Raw genomic sequence first — 26012 nt, forward strand, 5'->3', positions numbered from 1 at the left:
TCTCGTGAAAACACAGAAAGATATTTCAGTTTATTTTAATAACAGTGATGTAAGGCTCACTTTGGCTTTTGTGAAGAATTTATGCTTCAGCAACTCAGCTGCAGTCGGCCTGAATAGGAAAGAGACACAAAGTTCTTCATTACACAACTGGGGAATCCAACGGAAAGAAAAACAAGCACAACTTTAATCTGGCGAGAGGCAAATAAAGAGCTTGAGGGACTAACCTTTTTTCAGGATCTTTCTGTAAACACAGAGAGAGCATCTTCCTGAAGGACTTGCCATACTTCTTCACCATTTCCTTGTCTGTGATGCCCGTCTCCAAACAGGGAGGGTCGTTCTGCAAAGTCAGCATCAGCACCTACAGACACGCAAAGATCAGGGTCAGTAAACTGATCCAATCAACTGTTAAATCTAAACTGAGGGACCCTTCATCAGACACAGACACAAATGGACTCCAAAAGTTTCATTAAGAATCAGGCGTACAGTATTTCAAAAAATTAAAAACAACCCAGATTAAAAAGTGTATCTTAAAAATGTGGCTAAAGACTGAAAACAAATCAATTTATGACTTTATTTATGCAACTGGCAGACAACCACAACGCTGACGAACGCACAAAGGGGAGACGTCGCCATTGCAGGCGACCAAATGAAACTGACAATCACCTTGATTTCTCTAACTTTGAAAATTGATGGAAATATTTGGGAAAAAGTACACAACTCAACAAGATTTATAACATAGGTCTAGTTATTTTTAAGACATTTTAATGCAGATATTATACATATTGTGTACAATTGGCTTTTTAAAATATATTTATTTTAATCTGCCTTGTACCTAACGAGGCAGTAAATGTCTTACTTACTTACGTGCAGTAAAGTACCAGTAAGCACACTCAAGTTACCTTCATGGGTGGGTATTTGTGATATGGTGCAGCTCCAGTGGCCAGTTCAATGGCTGTTATCCCGAAACTCCAGATGTCGGCTTTGAAGTCATAACCGCGGACCTGCGGATTAAAAACAGAACCAAGTGAACAAAGCTCTTCAGTCTCCCTTTCATCTCCGGGTTATGAGGCATTACTGAGAGAAAACAGAGGGAGAGAAAGATCTACAAAACAAGCCTCCTACCTGCTCCATGACCTCGGGCGCCATCCAGCACGGCGTCCCCACAAATGTCTTCCGAACCTTGTTCCTAGTCATGTCTCCTCCCGCTGCTAGAAAGGCACTCACACCAAAGTCTGGGGAGTGTGTGTGATTGGGAATGTGTGACAGAGAAGAGAAAATCAGAGAATTCTAATTCAATCACTTAAATATTTAAGACTAATCTCCAGCAATAAGGCCTGTAATGTTACATTTACAGAGAAGGTTAAAGCACAGTAGACACAGAAGAAGCAGAAACACCGTACCAGCAATTTGCACCGAGCCATCGTCGCCAAGAAGAATGTTTCCAGCTTTTAGATCCCTGTGCGTGACGAGGATTAAAACAGGATAAATAGAGATGCACCAATAACCATCAAGTTTACACACATGGGTCTTTCTCAGCAAATACAGTTTTATATAGAAAATAAATAGCTGACTCTATAATTTGTCACAGAACAATATAGAATATATTTTCTCTGATATGTAAATAATATTTACATATGCAACTGAATTTTCCATTAAAGAAAAAAAACCTGTAAACTTTTCACATTAATGTGACCAAGAGACACGAGCTGATCATTTGAAACAGTTTCACTCAGGAAACAAAGCACTGAGGGCTTTTCTTCTCAGCGGTGGTTCACTGTTCCTCAGAGGAACTTCTATGTAAAACAAAACTCCTCAATTATGCATTTTCACTGTATTAAATATTGAAGGAGTGAGGTCTAGTTCAAGCCACGCTCTCATATGCGGGGATGAAAGGCTCTGTGCCAGAGTGAGCGGAGACAGCAGTGTGTGATGGGACGTACTGGCTACCAGGAACACAGTGTACAGCGATAACAAGGCTCTGCCGTGCAGCCTGGCTACACGTCATTAGAACTCACCGATGAATCTGCCCGTTTTTGTGAAGGTACTCCAGCCCCTCCAAGACTTCCTTCAGGATGCTGGCGATGCTGGCCTCATCCAACACTCCGGACTTGTGTTCGCCGCGAGAGATGATATGCTTGATGATGTCCAACACTGAGCCTGAGAGAGAGGCAGAGGGCCTGTCACGAATAATGCTGACAGTAGATGGAGGGATTCTCCAGTTTGGCAAGTAGTTAGTACCTCTGGAAGAGGTGCTCGATATTTTAACCTTGGTCCCTCCAACATTAAGCAAGTAAGGCTGATGAATCTATTCATGGACGCTTATGTAGGAACAGTATCTATGTTGTACGACATGTAACGGATAAATAAAATAATCTAAGGAGAAGTTGTGCACACCCCCAGATAATACAGATAATTAAATGTATTGGGGCTGTTACATGTCTGTCTCCTTATCTAACCAGACCTGTTAAGATAAGGCTAGGCCTATATATATATTTTTTTTTTCTATAAATTAACTTAAAGCTGTTTATTTTGCACTTACCTCATTTGTCAAAGGACTATACAAAAATGGGCTTTATACATGTTGTTATCGAGATATGAAGTAACCCAGAACGAGGGTAGGGAGGTATGACAAAGAAAGTCAATTGAAAGTCACTGTGAAGATAAGAATTAGCCAATTCAAGTCAGAAGCAAAGTTCCTTGAAACATTACAGCACTTACCACCACTGAGCAGCTTCATCACCAGCCACAGTTCATCCTTCACCACAAAGGAGGTATAATAAGACACGATGTTCGGGTGGTGGCACTGGCTCATAGCCTGGATCTCCTTCTGCACAGAGGAGGAAGTACGGGATACAAGGTCACACGGGGAGCAGAAAGAGTGCGGTACAAAGAAATCCCAAAACAAATATTTATATTACGCTGCAGCTTAGTCATACTGGATCTGTTAAATCTGTTCAAATGAACCAATCCTGAACCAGGAGTGCACAGGGATCCAGACAGTGGAGTAACCTGTGTTACATCACCACTGAACCACCAAGACATTTTCACATGAAACACAAAGGTCAAGTGTAGAAAGAAGTCCAGAAAGTGAGGGTATGTAATGAAATATTAACATCAGATAGCGTACATTGCAATGTCAGTATTTGACAGTGTTGAAAAGCAATAATCGTGCGAAGATGAGGAGAAAACGACTCAATCAATCAGTGCATCTCTCCGACTTGTAGTGTGTAGGATTTAGGGGAAATGTATTAGTAGAAATGGAACATAATATTCATAATTATGTTTTCATTAGTGAATATTCACCTGAAACTAAGAATGGTTGTGTTTTCTTTAGCTTAGCATGAGTCCTTCATATCTACATAGGGTGTGGTTCCTCTTCCACAGAGCCTGCCATGTTCATTATTCAACTAAATCCTTCACACTGGACATTTAAGTTTCATTTTCATGTCAATGTCTCTGTAAATTGCAAAGCTGAAAAAACCCCACTAAGAATCAGCACATAAAAATAAGTCATACTTGTAACTGTATGGCTGTACGGTCAACCTATAAAGCAATACAATACACCAGGAGACAGAGACATGACAACCAAAAGAGATTTTGCTACACCGATTGTACAAAAGTAGCCATGTCTTAAATATTTATGGTTATAATAGACCTGTGCTTGAAACAATGATCAGGACTGTTTTATGGCAGCATTTGGTTTACAGGATTTTTCTTCATCAATGTGATTAATTACCTTGATTTGTCAGGTGTTTGATTTATTAGATTAGACAAAGTTTCCCCCAGAAAATTGGTCAATGATATTTTTAAACTAGCCTAACTCATTGCAGACTCTGTTGGTTAAAACATGTGTCCAACGGGTGATTCTGACTTGAGCCTGGTGTGTAACCTGCTGTTAGTGTGTTTTTTCCTCACACGATTGAACCTAATTATGACTGATGGGCTGTTTCTCTACTTTTAACATCTTGGGAAAAGTAAGAAAAGTAATTCAGAGGTGTCTTCTTGTTCCAGACATTGTGACGTGATGCTCAGATTAATTATGGCAAAGCTAACATACAATGTGATCAATTAATGAATCACAGTCGCAGCCTCCCTGGATTACTGTATCACAATATACACTGTTGTAGCATGAAATCAGATATTCCCTGGTCAGATGTTATCAATATTGCATGCATCTACACCCTACAGTATCCAAAGGCTTTTTGTGAAGCTGATACAATCACTTACTGTAAATAACAACACAATTAACATGACATAGCGTAAGTATTTATCCACTGTTTAGTGTAAAACCAATTGTTTACTGTGGTTTTAACAAGAGATTGGCAGATTCCAGCAGATAACTTGGTGGTATTGAGATATGTCACAGAGTGATGCAGTATGTGTATGCATGTCATCCGAGGGTTTCCAGTTATGCCACATGTGTACATCAACATTCAAAAGTAAAATAATGTGAAGAAAACATTATATCAGGAAATAAATAGTTGCAAAAAAACATATTACATTCACATGTTATTTGTCTTATGAGTCTTATTGATTTTACTCAGCTTTAGTACAGTGGTTGTTGTAGCATCAGGCTTTTGATCTGCCCTTGACTAATCTGCCCCCACCACTCCCAGCTATCTAAAGAACATCTGGACTGCAGATACTGTCCCACACACTGCTACAGCTTCTTACCAGGAGCTCATCCATGCTAGTTTGACACTTTTCCAGGTTGATGCGTTTGATGGCCACCTTCTCCTTTCTCGGCTTGCAGTACGCTGCCTGGACAACTGCAGTGGCTCCGCTCCCTGAGAAAAAGAAACAGGGTGAAACCATCCCACCGTAGGAGCAAAAGAGCCTTTGGCTTTTGAAGACAGCTGTCAGAATATGACAGCTCAACTAAATGTTTAGTGTACAATGCGAGAAACTGCTTCATATGAGTAGAAACTAGTTTCTAAGATCTGGGACTAAGGTCACTTACAGTATTATACAATACTGCAATTTGCAGTCCAATCTTTGTCATCACCCTGCCCTGGTGTCTTTGCCTGTCTCCTCCTGCTGGGTCCCATTCTTGTGATTAGTGTCCATGTATAAATACACCTGCCTGTCTCATTTGTTCCTTGTTCGGTTCGTCTTCCTATGTTACCTGGTGTGGTGGTCTTGCTGTATCTATGTATCCTGGTGTTCCATCGTGCCATCATTTCCATCCTGGTTTGTTCTTTCAATTTACTTTAAACCTTTAGTTTTTCAGCTTTTCATGTCCTACCCTCAGTTTTGCATTGTACCTTTTTGTATTTATAAGCTTTGTTAATAAAGATTTATTTTCTTTAACACTCGTTTGGGTCCTCCCCTTTACACCACACATGACAGTAGGTTCGGTTCGTACTGTAAACTAGTTTACTATAAAACTAGACCTGACATAAGGGGACAGAACTTTTCAAAATAAAATAGGAAGCAGGAAAAACAGGAGCACTATGTTTTTGTTCCCAAGCCAATCAGCAGACTGGGCTTTTTAGGGATGGGGGCTTAACAAGACTGGCGCCAAAATGGTGCGTTTCAGACAGAGGGTGAATACAGGTATATTCAGACAGACATTGTGAAAACGTTGAAGCATGTAAAAATGTACTAGTAGAAACCCAAAATACAAGTATGAACCTGAAAATGAGCACTATATACCCCCTTTAACATAAAGACTTTACTTTTTTTGTACAAAAAGTCCCATATACTTTAAAGTAAATTGTACTGCAAGTTACTTTGATAAATTTGATTATTTATTCACATATCAAGCTAAAATGACATTTAGCTAGCTAAAATGAGCTTCAAACAGAGTTATAACTGGTTATAGCTAAAACAATTAGCAACTCTTCACATGATAATGCACAAAAGGCTAGTTGCTATAGGCTAATGCTACATTTTAATAACAGTGGCAAGCTAACTAACGTAGACGACCCTTTTCTAAGTCCCGTCCTCCGCTGCTGTCGAAGCTACCATGGAGCCCAAACTATCTGTAACTGCACTCCTAAAGAGATTGTATGTAATTATTGGAAAAAGAGATTATAGAGAGAAGCAGACGGAAGTGTGTACAATATGCGTTTAATGGATTTCAAACTGATTCAGCAGCGAAAACTGAAAAAAGATTAAGCTAGAAGCTAACGTTAAAGCTGACAGATCAGTGTAAAAGTGAACCACAACATCACATGGTGGTCGAGAAAATGAAAGCGCAACATTGTTCCTGTAAAGCAGGGTCGATCTTTATTCAGGGCTACAATCAATAAAAATGTATATACATTCAGTATACCTTCAGTAGCTAGTGTAGACACACTAACACTAGGTAATAATGTGCAAACTTACTCTTCCAGCTCCACTGATTTTTACTGAGAAATGTAGTTTTTTTTTTAGAAACTTATAGATCTGTGTCGTTCTCAGGTGGTAATGGGTGTGAGTCAAGCAGGTTGAACTTATCAGTGGGAGCAGCTTCGGGCAAATCGGTGTCACTCAAAAAAGATAAAAAATTGTCAGCAGGGGTATTCACAAAACTCTCCGGATCAAAAAGATTGGAGGAATCTTGAGACAGTTCAAGGAGAGCTCCAGCACCGAGGTCTCCTCCTACGTCTGATGCATGAAGTGGTTCATTTGGCTTTTGAGCAGATTCATTCGCATTTATCTGAATGGCCAACGGGTCAACAAGGGCTGAACTACTACTGTCCCCAAAAAAATCATCATTATTTGGAGCACTCAAAACTTTATCACCACTTTTCTCAGATATAAACTGGTGGATTGACTCCTCAGACACTAGGTTCACTGATTGCACAGTTTTGGAGAGATCTTTAGTTTCAGGATTAGTTACAGAAGGACTACTGCTTTGTAAATTTGATTCTTGATCAACAGTTTGTTCAGGAGCTTTTAGATAATTTCCATTTTTGCCTGTTGAAGTCTTGAGCAGGCTGGACGGCTCTGTAGATTGGCTTACAGCCTCACTTATGTTATTCTCCAGTGTGTTGGGCTCAGCAGAATGTAACTGTGGAAATATCCTGTCCACACACAGGTAAAAGGAGGAAGGAGAGGAGGATAGAAACACAACACACTTTATTAAACTCAGCTTCAGCCTTTACAGGCAAACTCAATGCAGAAAACGTTCTCTAATGTCAAGCTGTCCAAAAACTGTGCAGCTGCTCAGACGTCTTCGCTCCAGGTCCCAGCCGACCGCAAGAGATCCAAAACCAGGTTACCCGCATGCTTATATTGTGTCGTTGATTACCTGATTCTGTCTAGCTGTCTGATTCCCAGCTGAGCCACTCCCGTCTCTCCCCAGCAGGCGGCGCCGTGATCACACCCCACTGCTACATACCCCGCTGCCCGACTCAGGCCGGGGATCCACCGGCCGCAAGCCGAAAGCTCCAAACAACCCGAATGGAAGTCACAAATTGGTACAATCCGTACGGAGCTCAGAAGGCCTTTTTCTCCTTGGACTCTGGAGACAGGGGAATCTGCCAGTAGCCCTTGGTTGAATCCAGTGTTGTGTAAAAACGAGCTGTGCCTAGACGACTACAGTCTTAAGAGTCCACAACTAGGTTTTATATCTGGTTTCTTGGCATCTTTTGCTTCAATCTTGTTTGTTGTCACTTCTACCTGATGTGAAGAGCTTGACTGCTCTCCACTCTAAGATCAGGCTCTTGGTTCGATGTAATGGCATTTATATTCAGGGATATCAAGGTACACCTCACTCTGTTCTTTGCTGAACTCAAGTGACAAATTATAAAAGTTATTTTTGTCAATGACATATTTTATATCCACAGATTTATTAACTTTGCTCTGTTCAGTTTGGTCTGAAAGCAGTGTACTGTGCTCTTCATCTTTTGTCTGAGAAGATATTCTGAGCAAATTTAACAAACTTCCTAGCTTCATTTGGATAAGCGTCCGGCCTCTTAGATTTTGGATTATAGTTTGTTTTTGTGAAGGATGGAATTTGCAACTCCACTGCATATTAGCTCATGTAAATTTGGAATTTAGACAGTAAATGGTATCTGACGGTTAACCAATCATAATGCAAAACCAGCTGACAGACTGATAAGAAGTTCGTAAAGCTGGAGGTCACAAGTTGTAGGCTATTTCTTATTAGAACAGGGGCTGTGTGCTAGCTTGTCAAATCCAGTTGTGATGAGAAAACATGTAGTGCAACATTCTCTCATGGACTCTCACCCCTATTGTGTTTACGTTTCCAGAACCCCTGAGGACATTATTTAGAATGACCATTTGCACACATATGAAACCAAATTCACTCGCATACAGAGTGAAACGCTCTCATATTCACGTGTTAGCTGAAATGGTGACGCACAGTAGGTCTGTCGATAGCTCAGAAAATGTGTTTGTACCAACAGCCGAGAGCTATCTTTTCCTATTTGTTTGCCCATGATAGAAATGTGAATTTCCTCAAACTGCCTAACGTTTATGACACTTACAATAAGATGTAAGCTTAGTCAGTTAAGATGAAAACCTCTGTCAGCGTTAACAATAAATTAACCTTATAAGGCTCATAAAAGTAATATTCATTACAAGATCGGATTGGATTGCATAATGTGTAGCCTACTTTGAATACCCAGAGTAGGTTTGATGTCAATGTACCCTTTATATGTTTTTAAAATTCTGTTTTCGGCACAAGGTTATTTTGTTGTCATATGTGCTATTTCATAATGATAGGAATATAAACGTTTTCTGTTTAATACAAATAACAGTTTCATCACATTTGTCTACCCTAACAAACGGACAATGTGCTTTTTAATAAATGTACAGAATAAAAACATATTTAGTCTTTTCTGAAATGAAAGGAAATGCAACCTTTGCCGCAAGGTTGCATCAAACATTTTCATAAACTGCATAGAATACAATAAGTTTGAGTTACCCATTGTATTTTATTGAAACAAGCTTCAACTTTTATGAGGCTCAAATGGTTCAGTTGTTAAAACTGACCTTTTCACTGTCTCGTTTTTAATCATTCATCTGTAGCCACAGTTTACCCTCCTAGCTTTCTGGCTTGTCTTTTCTTAACAATAGCTAGTAGCAAAGCTTGCTTGTTAGCTAAATAGCAACCAAAGAATTTCTCTTATAATTCACATGAACTTGTGCCAAGCAGCCCTTTGTTTAGGTTTTTGTACCTTTTTTTAATCTTGAAGGCAAATAACATCCTTAGGGGGACCAGACAACCCAAATCTATTGGGACGGTCCTAAATTACGGGCAGTTGTAATCTGAATACTGATAATTGTGAAACATTATTTTGGTGTTGCCCAGAGATGGACACTGCTATGTTCGTAGCGTACATGAATTATGACTGTTTTAGCCCTATACAGTGCTGCCGCAAATTGATAAGCAACCAGATGTTACTGAATTAAAACATTAACGGAGGGAAAATCAAACCATCCATGCTGACATGGAACACGGTGTCTCAGGACCTGGTCAACATCAAGCCAAAAAGCAAAACACTTTAGTATGAGTCACAGGAGGAGTGTGGAGAGTATTACCTGTAGATCATTGATTCCTTACGAGATCCAAACAACGCTTTTTAAAGTCTGCAGGAAATAATATTATTATTATTATTACTACTGTTTGTTGACACTGAATGTAATGTTCTGGAGGACACGCCCACCCAAAACTCCCCTCTCCCGAATTTCACACATTCTCATCTGGTCACCCTGGACATACTGTAGAGAAAACTACAATAATAGGGGGGACTTTCCTTTCAGTTCACGTGCAGAATTAGCTGGTATATGATATTTCAAATGTATCGTTGTATTCCTGAGGATGTTCAAACCGGCTGTGAGGCCAGCTAAATGCTAAATACTAGGCAGACGCCAAATCAAATGATTTCACCTGCATCGATTGTGCAGCAATGTTGCAATAACCCATTTTGTTTGATGTTTGGCGATGCATTAAGGGAATATTTATTTGAAACTCCCTATGCCATTTTATTTCACTTTATTAATAATATTTGCTAATGATGTATATGTGTATATCATGATGACAATGATTTTTGACACACCTCTATACCAAATGAATAAGCTTTTTTTTTTTTTTGTTGCTACTGTAATGGCACTATCTAGATCAGTGGTCCCCAACCACCAGAGAGTGCGGCCTGGTCATTTGGTACCGGGCCGCACAGAAAGAATGAATAAAAAAATATTTTATTTTGAAAGAGGTTTTATTTTGAAAAATCACCGGATACATCTGTCTGTGCGTCTGTGTTTCTTGACACATGTCAAGACCATAGGTCAAGACCCTCGTCTCAGTCACGTGATACTTTACTTAAACAATTAAGCCCACAAGCAACAATGAGGCTTAACAAATGTCTTTAAAGAGCTTTTTTGGAAAAGGGGAAAAGACCCAATGAGGAAACAGAAGAAGAAGAGCCTACGACTTCCAAGAAAAAGAAAGCTGCATTTAAAAGACAATATCAGGAGTCTTACTTAAAATACGTGTTTATCGCTACAGGTGATTCTCATGCGCCACTCTGCATAATACACAGGCTCGCAAATGAGGCAACGAAGCCTTCAAAGCGGCTTTGGCACATGGAGCCCTTGGAGTTTTTTTAAATAAAAAAACATGAAGAAGAAGGACAGAAGCAATTACTGATGGCCACCACATCAACACATGCGAGTGCACTGAGAGCGTCATACTTAGTGGCTAACCGTATTGCTAAGACGAAGAAACCTTTTACTATTGGTGAAGAATGTATACCCCTATATTGGACCGGCTCGTTGCAGAGACACAAGATCAGGGCTCCCACTAATTCAGTGTAATGGTGAGTTTTTTATGCACTTTATATTTGTTTTTATGCCGGTCATATTTATCCTCCCACACTTTGAAGGCCAGTCCTTAAAAATATTATCTTACATGAAACCGGTCCATGGTGCAAAAGGTTGGAGACCACGGGTCTAGATAACAATCTTGAGGGGGATGGTGTAACCTGTGCTTGAACATAATAAAAAATAAAAAAATAAAAAATAATTTAGTTTGGTTAAACATTAATGGATATTGTTGATGGAACTTGTGGTGCAGTCTTCTTTAACATACACAAAGGAGAATTTGTCTTAAGAGGAGCTCCCCTGTAGTTCGCACCTTGAGATAACTTACATCGACATGGCCGATTTTGGAGAGATCCTGAGTAACATTGGAGAATTTGGATTATTCCAGAAGTTGACTTTGTTTGCACTTTGCTTTCCAAATGTCATGCAGTCTTTCTTCATAGCAAGCTTTGTTTTCATCCAGTCCGATCCAGAGAGACACTGTAACACAGACTGGATCCTCAGTGCTGACTCTAACTTGACCACAGATGAGCTGCTGAACCTGACTCTTCCCCGGGAGGAGGACGGGACCTTCAGCAGGTGTCAGATGTTTGTTCCTGTGGACTGGGACATCGGTGCCATCAAGGAGTATGGACTCAATGAGACCGCAGGGTGCCAGAATGGATGGGTTTACTCCAACACCCTGTATGACGCCACCATAGTCACTGATGTAAGTTGGTTAATGAGTGTACAGTACACATGGACATGTTATTCAGTTAAAAAAAATTACATTTCATGAAACATTATTTATCTTTTTAACAGTTTGATCTAGTTTGTGACAAAACTAACTTGATGGAATTGATCCAAACAATGTTCATGGCGGGCGTTCTTGTTGGTTCCCTCATATTTGGACCCTTTGCTGAATCGTAAGTATTTCATACAGTGAAAAATTCTGTTTCTGGTCTTGAATGTGAAGAAACATATATATATATATATATAACCACACATATCTCTCTTTGTTTTTTTAATGTTCTATACTTTTCAAACATGAAATTCCGAAAATATTATATCATATCTATTGACAGTAATTTAAAGACAGCTGAACATTTTAAAATAAATTGTGTACATTTTTCATATCTTTAAACCTAGAGAAAAGGTTTAACATTTTGGGACTATATGCTTATTCACTTTCATGCCAAAAGTTAGATGATGGGATCAGTGCCACTCTCATTTCCATATTAATGAAGCTACTGCCAGCAGCCTGTTAGTTTAGCTAACTTTAGCTGGGCGAAGCACTCAAAAACTCTATTTTTGATGTAAATGAGGCTCAATCGGCTCACATGAATGGAGGCGGGAAAATAACTCTGGATTCCACTATTAGCGCATTCTACAACTTTTAGGACCTAATGATTTAATTCAAGTGTTTGTACTGGGAAGTTAAGACCCAGCGCTGCAGCTGAGCACGAGCCTGCTGTTTGGCTCATCTTCTGTAACCAGTTTAGCCCTAAAGCATGGAGGGATTAGCAAACTAGCTTTTTTGTGGAAGTTTTCCTGCTTTACTCTGGAGAGATGTATATAAAGTCAAATAAATGGTGATGGAGACAGAGTTGTCTTTGTGCATTTATTTGAGATCTCAAAGGCACCAGTTCTACAGAATACAACATATTCTCCTTGATAACAGTTATGTAAACACTAAAACAAATGGCACACCCAAGATTCTTTCTCAGAGAGTTAATCAGTATGTAAATCTAAAGAGAGGACCATCTGTGTCCTGTCTTACAATGCCTGCCCCATTATACCTTCGAAAGGCAGTTGACCCTGGCTTGATAAGTGTTACGACTTGGACACAGGGAAGGAAGACTCAATTGCACGACTCCAGACACAAAGGTAGTGTAGAATAAACAAAAGTTTACTTCCATAAATCACAACAACAACTGAAAACGCTCACTAGGAGGATTAACAAAGTACTCTTAAAAAAACACACTGGTACTTGGACATGCTATGACAAGGATATGACAAGACGAACTGACACACGACAAGGGGAGACAGGACAATTTATACAAGAGGTGAGTGGGAACAGGTGAAAACAATCAGGGGCGAGGCAGACGCTGACGATGGAGGGACATCACACCAGGACAGGAAGTAAAGTCATCTGAGTTGAGAAACAAGAGGTAGGTACAAAATAAAACAGGAAGTGACAAGACAACATGAACAACTCAACAAATTCGACGAGACATGACAGTACCCGCCCCTCTAGGGCCGACACCTGGCGGCCCAGGAATGTTCGGATGAAGCGCATAGAAGTCCTTAATGAGAGTTTTGTCCACTATCCAGCTCGAGGGCGACCAGGAGCGTGCTTCCGTGCCATAGCCTACCCAGTCCGCCAGGAATTGCTTGCCCCGCCCCCGGTTACGGACCGCCAGGAGCTTCCGGACCTTGTAAACCGGGCCCCCGTCGACGATCTGGGGAGGTGGAGGGGGCTTGGAGGCGGGGACGAGTGTGCTCTCCAGTGCTGGTTTGATTCTGCTGACGTGGAACGTCGGGTCTTCATAGACCTGGGGAGACGTAGACGCACAGACACCGGATTAATAATGTTCGATATGGGAAATGGACCCACGAACCTTGGAACCAATGTTTTGGAGGCGACGTGGAGAGGTAGGTCCTTAGTGGAGAGCCAGACCTTCTGGCCAGGTATGTAGACGGGAGCAGCCCTTCGATGTTTGTCAGCCGCGGCCTTCATCCGGACTGAACTCCTAAGCAAAGCCCGGAGAGGACCAGCCCATATCCGGCGACAGTGTCTGACCATGGCATGGGCCGACGGCACCGTAACCTCCCCCTCATTGGCCGGAAACAGTGGAGGCTGGTAGCCATTAGTACACTGAAAGGGAAAGAGGCCCGTGGCAGCTGTGGGAAGCGTGTTGTGTGCGTACTCCACCCAGATGAGATGTTCGCTCCAGGTGGCCTGGTTCTGTGAGACTAGACAGCGAAGGGTGGTCTCCAGCTCTTGGTTGAGCCGCTCTGACTGCCCGTTTGACTGAGGATGGTAGCCGGAAGACATGCTGACCGTGGCTCCCAAGAGTTGACAAAACTCTTTCCAAAATGAGGAGACAAACTGTGGACCCCTGTCGGACACAATATCACAGGGATAGCCATGGATCCTGAACACTTGGTTCATCATGACCTCTGCCGTCCCCTTGGCAGAGGGGAGTTTGGCGAGAGGAATGAAGTGAGCCATCTTGGAGAAGCGGTCAACCACCGTCAGAATGGTGGTATTTCCCTTAGGAGGGAGTCCAGTCACGAAGTCCATAGAAATGTGGGGCCAGGGGCGTTGGGGCACAGGCAGCGGCTGTAGCAGGCCCACCTGGGCCCGGGATGAGGTCTTGCTCCGGGCGCACACCGGACAGGCTGCCACATACTCTGCCACCTCTTTCTCCATGGCAGGCCACCAGAAGCGCTGTCTGACCACAAACATAGTCCGCCTAACCCCTGGATGGCACGTGAGCATAGACGTGTGAGCCCAGTGGATTACCCTGGAGCGGAGAGACAAGGGAACAAATAACCTGTTGCTTGGGCTCGGGCTCACAACAATAGCCTGCTTCACGTCTGATTCTATTTGCCAAGAAACTGCGCCGACCACACGGTTCAGTGGAAGGATTGTCTCGGATTCTTTGGCAAGAGGTTCTGGGTCATAAAGACGAGACAGAGCATCTGGCTTGCGGTTCTGGGAACCAGGACGAAAAGAGAGCGTGAAATGGAACCTGCTAAAAAACAATGTCCACCTGGCCTGGCGAGAGTTGAGGCGTTTAGCCTTCCTGATGTACTCCAAGTTTTTATCGTCCGTTCAGACTAAAAAAGGCTGCTCTGCCCCCTCTAACCAATGCCTCCATTCCTCAAGTGCAGCTTTCACCGTTAACAGTTCCTTATTCCCCACATCATAATTCTTTTCAGCTGGTGTTAGCTTACGTGACAGGTAGGCACACGGATGCATCTTGTTGTCCTCCGCAGACCTTTGCGACAGGACCCCCCCAATGCCCTCATTGGAGGCGTCGACCTCGACCACAAACTGGCGTAGGGGACAACTCAACAAATTCGACGAGACATGACAATAAGGGAACTTGTAAAGTTGTGCGAATGCATGAAAAAAGAAATAGGCAGATCATCACTTGTAACATTATTGGAACATTATTTAAACAGTAGACATTTAAATTGCTATTACACTTTCTGCCATGCTTTAATGCTACATTAGTTACAGAAAATGAGCTGAATAAAGTTGTCACTCATCTGGCGATACCAATGTGTTTTTTATGCTGTGACAGCCCGCTCCTGCAGACACACTCTTTACAACATCAGGAGGATACGTCCCCCTACTGACCTAGAAGGCAACGCAGGCTCTAGTCATCTCAAGATACCAATGTAATGTTTTACGCTGTAACAAAGAGTGTGTGGGGAAGCATTAAGATGTTAAATACTCTCTGGCTCTCCATGCTTCGTAACGTTACAACCACACTGCTTGTTTAAGTCGTTAGACTACTTTAAAACCTCAGTGAGTGAGTCCGCAACTTGCCACAAGCTGGTTGATACAGAATTTGATATGGAAGTTAGCTGGTTGAAATGGTAACCATTAGAATGGACGCCCTCTGACCATCCTGCTCTGCTGATTTGTATGGGAATGTCCGTTCTACTCGTATTCTATGTCTATGGCTTGATGTAACCCCTCCTATGTTCATAAGTGAGCATTGGAGGTAAATATTTCCCAAAATGTTAAACTATTTTTTCTAAATAACCATTGCAATCCTAAAACTGACTTGATCCTAAAATGAAAACTTGATTCACGTGATATCACACAATTTCCTGTCTATGTATGGTTTATTCTTCTTCGTCTCTTTCTGTTGCAGGTTTGGTCGCAAGCGGGCAACTCAAATTCCAGCAGTCATAATGTTCATATTTACTGTAACAGCAGCACTATGCCCCAATGTTTACTTCTTATTAGTATGCCAGTTCTTGGTTGGAATTGGAGGTGGAGGATATCGAGTCAACTGTATTATACTGTGTATGTATACTGAGTTTATACATATTTAGGAGAAGAGAGCAACTGTTTGTTATATAGAAAACTGTCCATCCATCACAATTCCCCAAAAGCCAAGTTAATGTCCTTACATTGTTTCATGAAAAATAGGTAGGACTACAACAACAAAAGTTAGAGGATAAAACAGTGTTTGTCTGCTCTAACGTAAACCATCAACGTTAGCAAGAAGAAAAAAGACAAAGGACTTACTAGTAACCAACACTGTTGGAGATAGAATACGAGGACAATACTGTCACTTCAATTTCCACGTCTTCTTCATGGACTATTACTGTTGGGGAAGCTGACTTTTTACCTTTAGGGTGTAGCTTCAGCCGTAGTATTTTAGCTAGCTAGATATCATGAATGTAGGCATCAAATGCATATTATCCTTTTAAAGAGTTCTTATTTTTAACTGAGTCAGGTGGAAACACTAAAAAGTCAGCCATAGATGTTGTTTTCAGCCAACTCGTGTTAATGTTAGCTACCGTATCAGGAACTATAGATATTTGTAGTTAATGTTCTAAATATTCAAAACTTTTACTGGTATTGTTTTACATGAGTGGCTGTTCTAATACGATGAAGGACGGATGTTATGTTTTCCTAATTTCAGCCACTGAGTGGATTGGGGCGTCCAAAAGATCATGGGGAGCATGTGTGACTCAGCTATTTGGTGCACTGGGCCAGTGCATCCTCGCTGGTGTGATCTACTTCATCAGAGACTGGAGACTGGCTCAACTAATCACAGCAGCTCCACTTGCAGTTGTTGCTATTTACATATGGTGTGCACTAAAACTTTTTTATATATGGTGTGCATTAAACTTTTTTATTGCCTTTTTATTGTTTTATTTGTATATGATCAAATATTTCAACTGGCACTTTCCTTGTTTCTATCAGGTTTATTCCAGAGTCAGCCAGGTGGTTGTTAAGCAGAGGGAGGACAGAAGAGGCTAAGCAGCTGATTGTCAAGGCAGCATTCATCAACAAACGCACTGTTCCAGACTCTCTGTTGGAAAAGGTATTGAAACTTCAAGGTGGAGTGTGCGATTCTAATCCAATAAACTTTTTGTCAAATTCACTGAATATGGAATGGCTTCTCATGAGACTTGAGCTTTAAAAAACCTTTAAATGTATATCTCAGTACAGTACAGTACAGTTCACCTAGCTGACACTTTTGTCCAAAGCAACTTACAATAAGTGCAAACAATCATGAAGATACAACTCCAAACAGCAAGAATGTTGCAAGTACATTAGCTTTAAATAGGTACAATCCCTTAAGTGCAGAAAAATAGCGACAAACAAGCCAAACCAATGTAAGCCAAACATTTCCCTCATTCGCCGAGGTGCAGTCGAAACAGGTGAGTTTTCAGTCTGCGACAGAAGGTGTAAGGACTGTCTGCTGTCCTGACATCAATGGGGAGGTCGTTCCACCATTTTGGAGCCAGGATAGCAAACAGGCGGTTTTGTTTGAGGGGAATCTGGGTCTCACTCGCAGTGAGAGAGTAGCAAGCCGATTGGCCGATGCAGAGCGAAGTTAACGCGCTGGGGTGTATGGTTTCACCATGGCCTGGATGTAGGAAGGGGCTGATCCATTCACAGCACAGTAGGCCAGCACCAGAGTCTTGAAGCAGATTCGGGCCGCCACTGGTAGCCAGTGAAGGGAGCGGAGAAGCGGTGTAGTGTGGGAGAACTTGGGTAGATTGAAGACCAGTCGGGCTGTTGCCTTCTGGATGAGCTGTAGAGGTTGGATGGCACATGTAGGCAGTCCAGCAAGGAGGGAGTTGCAGTAATTAAGGTGTGAGTCAGTAGGAGACGTATCCTCCTGATGTTGTACAGAGTGTGTCTTTAGGAGCGGGTTGTTGCAGCGATGTTGACACTGAAGGACATTTGGTCGGAAGGAAAAGGAGCTCGGTCTTGTCAAGGTAGAGTTTCAAGTGATGTGCAGCCATCTACCGAGAGATATCAGCCAGACAAGCCGAGGTCCGTGCCTCCACCTTGGTTTCAGATCTAGGAAAAGACAGAATCAGTTGAGTGTCATCTGCGTAGCTGTGGTAGGAGAAGCCATGAGAGTGAATGACAGAACCATTTTGGTGGACAGAGAAAAGAGGAGGGGACGCAGGACGGAACCCTGAGGTACCCCGGTGGTGAGTTGACAAGGGTCCGACAGAGCCCTTCTCCAAGTTACCCTGTAGGTGCGGTCCTTTAGCTAGGATTCTAGCAGGGAGAGAGCAGAGCTTGAGTCTCCCTGTTCTTGGAGGGTGTTGAGGAGGATCTGGGGGTTCACTGTGTCAAACGCAGCAGAAAGGTCCAGAAGGATGACAGCAAAGGACATGGAGGCTGCTCTAGCACCGTGAAGTTCCTCAGTGACAGCGAGGAGGGTAGTCTCAGTTGAGTGGCCTGCCTTGAAACCAGATTGGTGCGGATTGATAAGGTTGTTCTGGTGAAGGTAAGACGAGAGTTGATTAAAGACTGCACGCTCAAGTGTTTTGGAAAGAAATGAAAGAAGAGAGACAGGTCTGTAGTTGTTCACTTCAGAGGGGATAGGTGAGGGTTTCTTTAAGAGAGGCTTCACTCTTGCCTCCTTAAGATTGTTAGGAAAGCAACCAGTTATTAAGGAAGTGTTGATGAGATTGGTGAGAAAAGGAAGGAGGTCAGGAGCAATAGACTGGAGAAGGTGAGAGGGGATAGGGTCCAGAGGGCAGGTGGTAGGTGGTAGGACAGGCATAGGTAACAAGAGATTGAACTTCATTTGAGGAGAGAGGGGAGAAAGAAGTTAGAGTGGGGGAAAGTGATGTGGATGGTGAACAGTTGATGTAAGTCAGAAAATGAAGAGCGTATGTCATCTATCTTTTTTACAAAGTAGTTGACAAAGTGGGACGGTAGTAGACGGGACTGGCGAACCTGCTGCAAGGTGAGAGGAGAAAGAGAGTCCAGAGAGGAGGACAGAGTAGAGAGGAGAGTGTCTTTGGCAGAGTTGGCAAGCATGAGTGAGAAGGGGTCAGGAGAAGGAAGGGCCGAGAGGACAGCTGAGGCAAGAAACTATTTATTGGCAGCACTCATCTTTTCAGGCAGTTTAAAACAATCCTCTTTAGTACTGGCACGGCCCGGGGTCGGACGATGTCCGGTGTGTCCAGGGTAGTGTGGTATACTCGTACGCCGCTCACATTCCTGGTCCGGGACACAGCCTATTGCAAGAGAAGATCCAGGTTACCATCATGCTTATATATCATAGGTCACTAACAGGCGGACCGCGGTCCGAGTCCGGACCCAGACGCCGACCTATACGGACCCAGACCTATAAATCAATAAATTGTTAACGATACAGACAGGGAGAGAAGACGGAGAGACGAGTGAGCCGGAGACAGGGAGAGAAAAATAACTATACATGGCGCTCTCTTCAGAAGAGAAAAGTGGACAGTGAAAACAGAGCTTTCAACCCAGAATGGACAGACTCATTTATGTTCATCCTTCCGACTGGGAGCTCAAAACCAGTGTGTCTCATATGCTCAGAGACTGTGGCGCTTATTAAAAGTGGTGATGTGAGACAAAGCACAAAAACCCACTCAAATCTGAACTGAGGTCACAGAAAATAAGCAGTCTCAGAGCCCAATATGATCAATCCACCAGGATCCTGATCCATTCATTCACTGCCCAACAACAACAAGTTAGACATTATGATGTTCCCGACCTTTGCTTGAGGAAATTATCTCTAACTGGAAGTCTTTGAATTTTAGATGAATACCCCTGTTATATAGTGTTGCTGATTACCTGATTTTGTCCAGCTGTCTGATCCCCAGCTGAGCCACTCCTGACTCTCCCCAGCAGGCGACATCAGGGCCACATTCATAAATGATAAAATAAGGATTTTCCCTGCTATTATATGGGGCACAGTACATCACTTTAGTGAAAACAATACCAACTCATTGTCGCGGCTGTTAACCTCTTAGAGTGTGCGGGCCCGCCTCTGGCTGGCTTTTTTTGTTTGCGCTACAAAAATGTCATTGTTCATACACAGCCCTGGTTCTACCAGCCAGGACAGGCCAAAGGCCTTGGATGTATAAAGAGAAAGGCAGTTGGAGCGAGATGGAAGGTAAATCTGGAAGATGTTAAAGTTTCCAATGAGCACTGAAGGGAGGGGTCTATCTTTCTCAATGGCAGTTTTATCATGTTCAGTTTCTGACTTTACATATTATCTATAAGTTCCACTCCACTGATTTTTTTTCTGAATCTCTGCAAAGTAACAGAGAAATTATTGATTCGACCTCCAGACGTTGATTGACAAGCATCCTGAAATAGATAGACGATGAAATAAATGAAAGAGGCCTTTGCAGAAGACAGCCATCATGTACAGTAGATACACAACATTCATGGAATCATACAGAATAGAGTTGAAATTGAGTTTTTAAATAATTAACAGATATGTTTTTATTTCAGTGGATACTGATTTATTTTGATATGTGTTTCATTACTTCCATCCATCCATCGTCTACCGCTTATCTGGGATCGGGTCGCGGGGGCAGCAGCTCCAGTAAGGAACCCCAATCCTCCCTTCTCCGGGCCACATCCTCCAGCTCCGACTGGGGGATCCTGAGGCATTCCCAGGCCAGTGAGGAGATATAATCTCTCCACCGAGTCCTGGGTCTTCCCCGGGGTCTCCTCCCAGCTGGACGTGCCTGGAACACCTCCCTAGGGAGGCGCCCAGGTGGCATCCTTACTAGATGCCTGAACCACCTCAACTGGCTCCTTTCAACGTAAAGGAGCAGCGGCTCTACTCCGAGTCTCTCACGGATGGCTGAGTTTCTCACCCTATCTCTAAGGGAGACGCCAGCCACCCGTCTGAGAAAACCCATTTCGGCCGCTTGTACCCGTGATCTCGTTCTTTCGGTCATGACCCAGCCTTCATGACCATAGGTGAGGGTAGGAACGAAGATCGACCGGTATATTGAGAGCTTTGCCTTCTGGCTCAGCTCTCTTTTCGTCACAATGGTGCGGTAAAGTGACTGTAATACCGCCCCCGCTGCTCTGATTCTCCGGCCAATCTCTCGCTCCATCGTCCCCTCACTCGCGAACAAGACCCCGAGGAACTTGAACTCCTTCACTTGGGGTAATGGCTCATTCCCTACCCGGAGTAGGCAATCCACCGGTTTCCTGCTGAGAGCCATCGCCTCAGATTTAGAGGTACTGATCCTCATCCCAACCGCTTCACACTCGGCTGCGAGCCGATCCAGTGACTGTTGGAAGGTCACAGACCGATGATGCCATAAGGACCACATCATCTGCAAAGAGCAGCGATGAGATCCTCAGGTCACCGAACTGCAACCCCTCTCCTCCACGACTACGCCTCGATATCCTATCCATGAAAATCACGAACAGGATTGGTGATAAAGCGCAGCCCTGGCGGAAGCCAACATTTACTGGAAACGAGTCCGACTTACTGCCGAGTATCTGGACACAACTCTCGCTTTTGGCGTACAGGGATTGGATGGCCGTCAGAAGTGACCCCCTCACCCCATACTGCCGCAGCACCTCCCACAGTATCACCCGAGGGACCCGGTCATACGCCTTCTCCAGATCCACAAAACACATGTAGACCGTACTCCCAGGCCCCCTCCAGGATCCTTGCAAGAGTAAAGAGTTGGTCTGTTGTTCCACGACCAGGACGGAATCCGCATTGTTCCTCTTCAATCAGAGGTTCGACTACCAGTCGAACCCTTCTTTCCAGTACCTTGGAGTAGACTTTACCAGGGAGGCTGAGAAGTGTGATACCCCTGTAGTTGGCACACACTCTCTGGTCCCCCTTTTTAAATAGGGGAACCACCACCCCGGTCTGCTAACCCCTAGGCACTGTCCCAGACTTCCACGAAATATTGACGAGGCGTGTCAACCAAGACAGCCCCTCAACACCCAAAGCCTTCAGCATTTCTGGACGGATCTCATCAACCCCTGCGGCTTTGCCACTGTGGAGTTGTTTGACTACCTCAGTGACTTCCATCAGGGAAATTGACGATGATCCCCCATTAGCTTCCAGCTCTGCCTCTACCATAGAGGGCGTGTTAGTCGGATTCAGGAGTTCCTCAAAGTGCTCCTTCCACCGGCCGATAACCTTCTCAGTTGAAGTCACCAGGGTCCCACCCTTTCTTTACACAGCTTGGATGGTTCCTCGCTTCCCCTTCCTGAGGTGCCGGATGGTTTTCCAGAAGCACCTTGGTGCCGACCGAAAGTCCTTCTCCATAGCTTCTCCGAACTTCTCCCACACCCGCTGCTTTGCCTCTGACACGGCAGAAGCTGCCGCCCTTCTAGTCCTTCGATACCCTGCAACTGTTTTCGGAGTCCTCCCGGATATACATAACCCGGAAGGACTCCTTCTTCAGTCGGACGGCTTCCCTGACCACCGGGGTCTACCACGGTGTTCGAGGGTTACCACCCCTTGAGGCACCTAAGACCTTGAGACCACAGCTCATCACCGCAGCTTCAGCAATAGAGGTTTTGAACATCGCCCACTCAGGTTCAATGCCCCCAACCTCCACAGGGATGGCTGAAAAGCTCCGCCGGAGGTGTGAGCTAAAGATCCCCAGGACAGGGGCTTCCTCCAGACATTCCCAGTTCACCCGCACTACCCGTTTGGGTTTACCAGGTCTGTCCAGAGTCTTCCCCCACCCCTTGATCCAACTCACCACCAGATGGTGATCAGTCGACAGCTCCGCCCCTCTCTTCACCCGAGTGTCCAAAACATGCGGCCTCAGATCAGATGATACGATTACAAAATCGATCATTGACCTTTGGCCTAGGGTGCTCTGGTACCACGTGCACTTATGAGCATCCTTATGTTCGAACATGGTGTTTGTTATGGCCATTCCATGACTAGCACAGAAGTCAAACAACAAACGACCGTTCGGGTTTAGATCAGGGAGGCCCTTCCTCCCAATCACGCCTCTCCAGGTGTCTCCATCGTTTCCCACGTGTGCGTCTCCCAGCAAGACTACATTCAGGGTCTCCAAGAAGGCCGAATACTCAGAACTGCGGTTTGGGGCATAGGCACAAACAACAGTCAGAGTTTTCCCCCCCATAACCCGAAGGCGTAGGGAGGCGACCCTCTCGTCCACCGGGGTGAACTCCAACGTAGCGGCGCTCAGCCGGGGGCTAGTGAGTATCCCCAACCCGGCCCGACGCCTCACACCTTGGGCAACTCCGGAGAAGAATAGAGTCCAACCCCTATCCAGGAGTACGGTTCCAGAGCCAAGACTGTGCGTGGAGGTAAGCCCCACCAGATCAAATTGGTAGCGATCCACCTCCCGCACTAGTTCCGGCTCCTTCCCTCACAGAGAGGTGACGTTCCACGTCCCCAGAGCCAGCCTCTGCTGCCCGGGTCTGATCCGTCGAGGTCCCTGACCATCACTGCCACCCGTGTGCACCAGACCCCAGCGGTTTTTCCCATGAGTGGTGGGCCCACAGGATGGATGGATGGGAGGCACCACGTAGCTTCTTCGGGCTGTGCCCGACCGGGCTCCGTGGCAAACCCGGCCACCAGGCGCTCGCTGTCGGGCCCTCCCTCTGGCCCTGGCTCCAGACGGGGGCCCCGGGCTTCCTCCGGGCAGGGTCTCTCCTTTCCTTTCCCTTTCTATCATGAAGTCGTTCCATTTCATTACTTATTTAATTATTTAATTGCCAACTCATTAATTACATTTATTGTTTATTTTTCATTTTATTTATTGAATTGCTTATTAATATTATATATATTCATAACTTTTTTTAATTTCATCTATTTATTCATTAATTTGTCTATTTTATTCATATAAATATGAAGTAGTCTTCGATTGTTGCATTAAATAATATTTCTGCCACAGATTGAAATAAAAGAGGCTGTGAACAAAGGAGGAATACAAATTATTTTCAAATCATCTCTACTGACCAGATATTTCTTTGTTGTAGCATTCGGATGGTAAGTAGAAATTTCCAAAATCTCTAAGTATTTAATAAAAGCAGAGCTGGACAATATATTACACATTTAAATGATTCCAGTTCTGTATTAACACTGAATACTAGTATTAGGCTATTACCTATGATTTATAGTCATTTTATAGTAGCAGTTATTCATTGCATATGTATTATGCAAGTGTTAAAATATATAGATACAATAAATGACTAATCACACATCTTAAATAATGACGCAACTGTTTAAATTGTTGTGCATGTGTTGAGAATGTTATATAATGCAGGACATCTTCTGCTTTCTTCCTGTTTTTAAGGTTTTCATTGAACCTTGCCACCTACTCCCTGTACCTAAATATGGGAAGCTTTGGCTTCAATGTTTTCTTGACACAGTTCATGTTTGGTGCTTTTGAAATGCTAGCTACTTTACTCTCAATATGGCTGTTGGAGGTTTTTGGGAGAAGAATATCACTCATATCAACACTTCTGACAGGAGGACTCTCTTGTATGTTCATCCTGGCTGTTCCTAAAGGTAAACCATTTGGTTTGGTTAGCCAAATGACAATAAGATGTTCATGTCCTGTTTGTCAAGTTTAATGTGTTTTGTTTATGTTTTCAGGATATGCCATTGCTGTTACATCTTTAGCTGTCGCAGCTCGTTTTTTCCTGATCTGGTCTGGTCCTGTATGTGCTGTCTATATGCAGGAGTTGTTTCCAACATCTGTTAGGTAGGTGTTCACAGTTTATGCTTAGCCTCTTGTCTTTGTGTGAAAACTTTCCAGACCAGGGTAAAGCAGCATTTAAATATAAAGTAAATTACTTTATTAACCTGAAAGTAATCAGAGTTTACAAATGTGCTGTCTGTTTGATTAGGATGTGTTATAACTGCTATCACGCCCCCCTTTCAGACAAACAGCCATGGCTTTAGGATCTCTAGCTGCAAGAACAGGATCATTTCTTGCTCCAATGCTCAACATGTTGGCCGTGTACCACTGGTCCATACCCACCGCTGTCTTCAGCAGCTTTACACTGGTCAGTGGAGCTCTTGTCTTCCTGCTTCCTGAGACCAGAAGAAAAGAGCTTCCCGAGTCAGCCGATGAGGCCGAGAACAAGAGGTAACTGTGGCAAATATGTTCCATCATCATTAGACATGTTGATATCTCTTAGATTTACTCATTTCATCGCGGATAACTCTTAGTCATGAATCTATTTCTGTCCTGTGTCTTTCAGAAATGTTACCTCCACAACAACAGACTCGAGTCCTAATCAAGATTCAACCAAGCTGTAGACCTGTGTCTGATGGTTTAGTCTTTAAAACTGCGTAATGCATTTGCTTTACACTGTAGATCACTTACTAGGCATGGGACGATAGCACAAATATTAATGTCATGATTGTCCTGATTTTGTCCACAAAATAATTGTGATTCATAATATAATCCGATCAACAAAATATGCTTAAAACTCTAAATTTGACACTTAAACACACTTAATATTTTGTTAGGAAACAAATATTTTTATTGCATCACAAATAGGACACCCCTTTTTTCTAAGTGAACATCCTCTTAGTGAAAAACAAACAATCGAACAAGGTTATCAATCATAAGGTTTCCCTTCATAAATAAAGGATAAATACATTTTAAAAGCAACATTGTCTGTTCTTTCTTACATAATTCCTGTATTTTATTAAATCAGGCTCTATTTTTCACCTCTCTACCGTGATAGCGAGCTAGTCAGAACACTAGTTTTTTTTGCGATCCAAAATTAGATTCTATATCGTCTCATTCCTATCAATAAAATCAGTGTTCACAACCTGGGGGTTGGATCCTCCCACGGGGTCCCAAGATAAATTTGCCTGACAATAAAAAAAAAAGCTAACAGAATACAGTGACTAAGTATACAATGCAATTCAATAAATAAAAAAAATATGAAGCTTATATAGTTGTGTTAACACTGTCCTGTTAGCTGCCTCATTTACTTTCAAAACCGACAAACATTCTCTTTTAGCTCCTTACCCAACCCGATGTATGAGATTGCAACGAGAACAAAAATTGGTATTATGAAGTAATAAATAATTAAGAGCTCTTGACAAGGACTATGTAAGAATAGCATTATCATGAACTGATTTTTCTTAGTTCATACTCATGAACAACTTCTTTTTAACATTGTTGTTTGAAAAACATGTATTGTATCAGTCTCCATACAAGCAGTGTGATGGCACTGCATACCACCAAATGTTGAATATTAGGATTGTTCTTGTTGTCTTTAA

At 43.1% G+C, this 26012-nt stretch overlaps 2 protein-coding genes across 4 annotated transcripts; one reads left to right on the top strand and one right to left on the bottom strand.

The window, feature by feature from the left end:
• Positions 1-30: 30 nt before the first annotated feature.
• On the bottom strand, positions 31-4830 carry LOC115022413 (serine/threonine-protein kinase OSR1). Its single transcript, XM_029453393.1, has 8 exons — positions 4675-4830; positions 2719-2827; positions 2016-2157; positions 1401-1456; positions 1123-1232; positions 900-1001; positions 225-358; positions 31-109 (listed from the first exon to the last, which is right to left on the bottom strand). Exons 1-8 carry the CDS (start codon positions 4813-4815, stop codon positions 31-33), a joined length of 873 nt encoding a protein of 290 aa, XP_029309253.1. The 5' UTR covers positions 4816-4830.
• Positions 4831-10714: 5884 nt separating this feature from the next.
• Positions 10715-25410, top strand: LOC115022847 (solute carrier family 22 member 13-like). 3 transcript variants are annotated; one of them, XM_029453951.1, is made up of 12 exons: positions 10715-10772; positions 11240-11485; positions 11578-11681; positions 15651-15805; positions 16431-16626; positions 16715-16835; positions 19833-19907; positions 23662-23756; positions 24064-24278; positions 24366-24474; positions 24655-24861; positions 24977-25410. In XM_029453951.1, exons 1-12 carry the CDS (start codon positions 10770-10772, stop codon positions 25032-25034), a joined length of 1584 nt encoding a protein of 527 aa, XP_029309811.1. In that variant the 5' UTR covers positions 10715-10769; the 3' UTR covers positions 25035-25410. The 3 variants fall into 3 exon arrangements, with proteins under 3 accessions (XP_029309811.1, XP_029309809.1, XP_029309810.1); XM_029453949.1 differs by lacking the exon at positions 10715-10772 and having other exon boundaries at positions 11111-11485; positions 16431-16599; XM_029453950.1 differs by lacking the exons at positions 10715-10772; positions 19833-19907 and having other exon boundaries at positions 11111-11485; positions 16431-16599.
• The last annotated feature ends 602 nt before the right edge of the window (positions 25411-26012 follow it).

Source organism: Cottoperca gobio, chromosome 17 (assembly GCF_900634415.1).
Source record: "Cottoperca gobio chromosome 17, fCotGob3.1, whole genome shotgun sequence".
Taxonomy (NCBI): domain Eukaryota; kingdom Metazoa; phylum Chordata; class Actinopteri; order Perciformes; family Bovichtidae; genus Cottoperca; species Cottoperca gobio.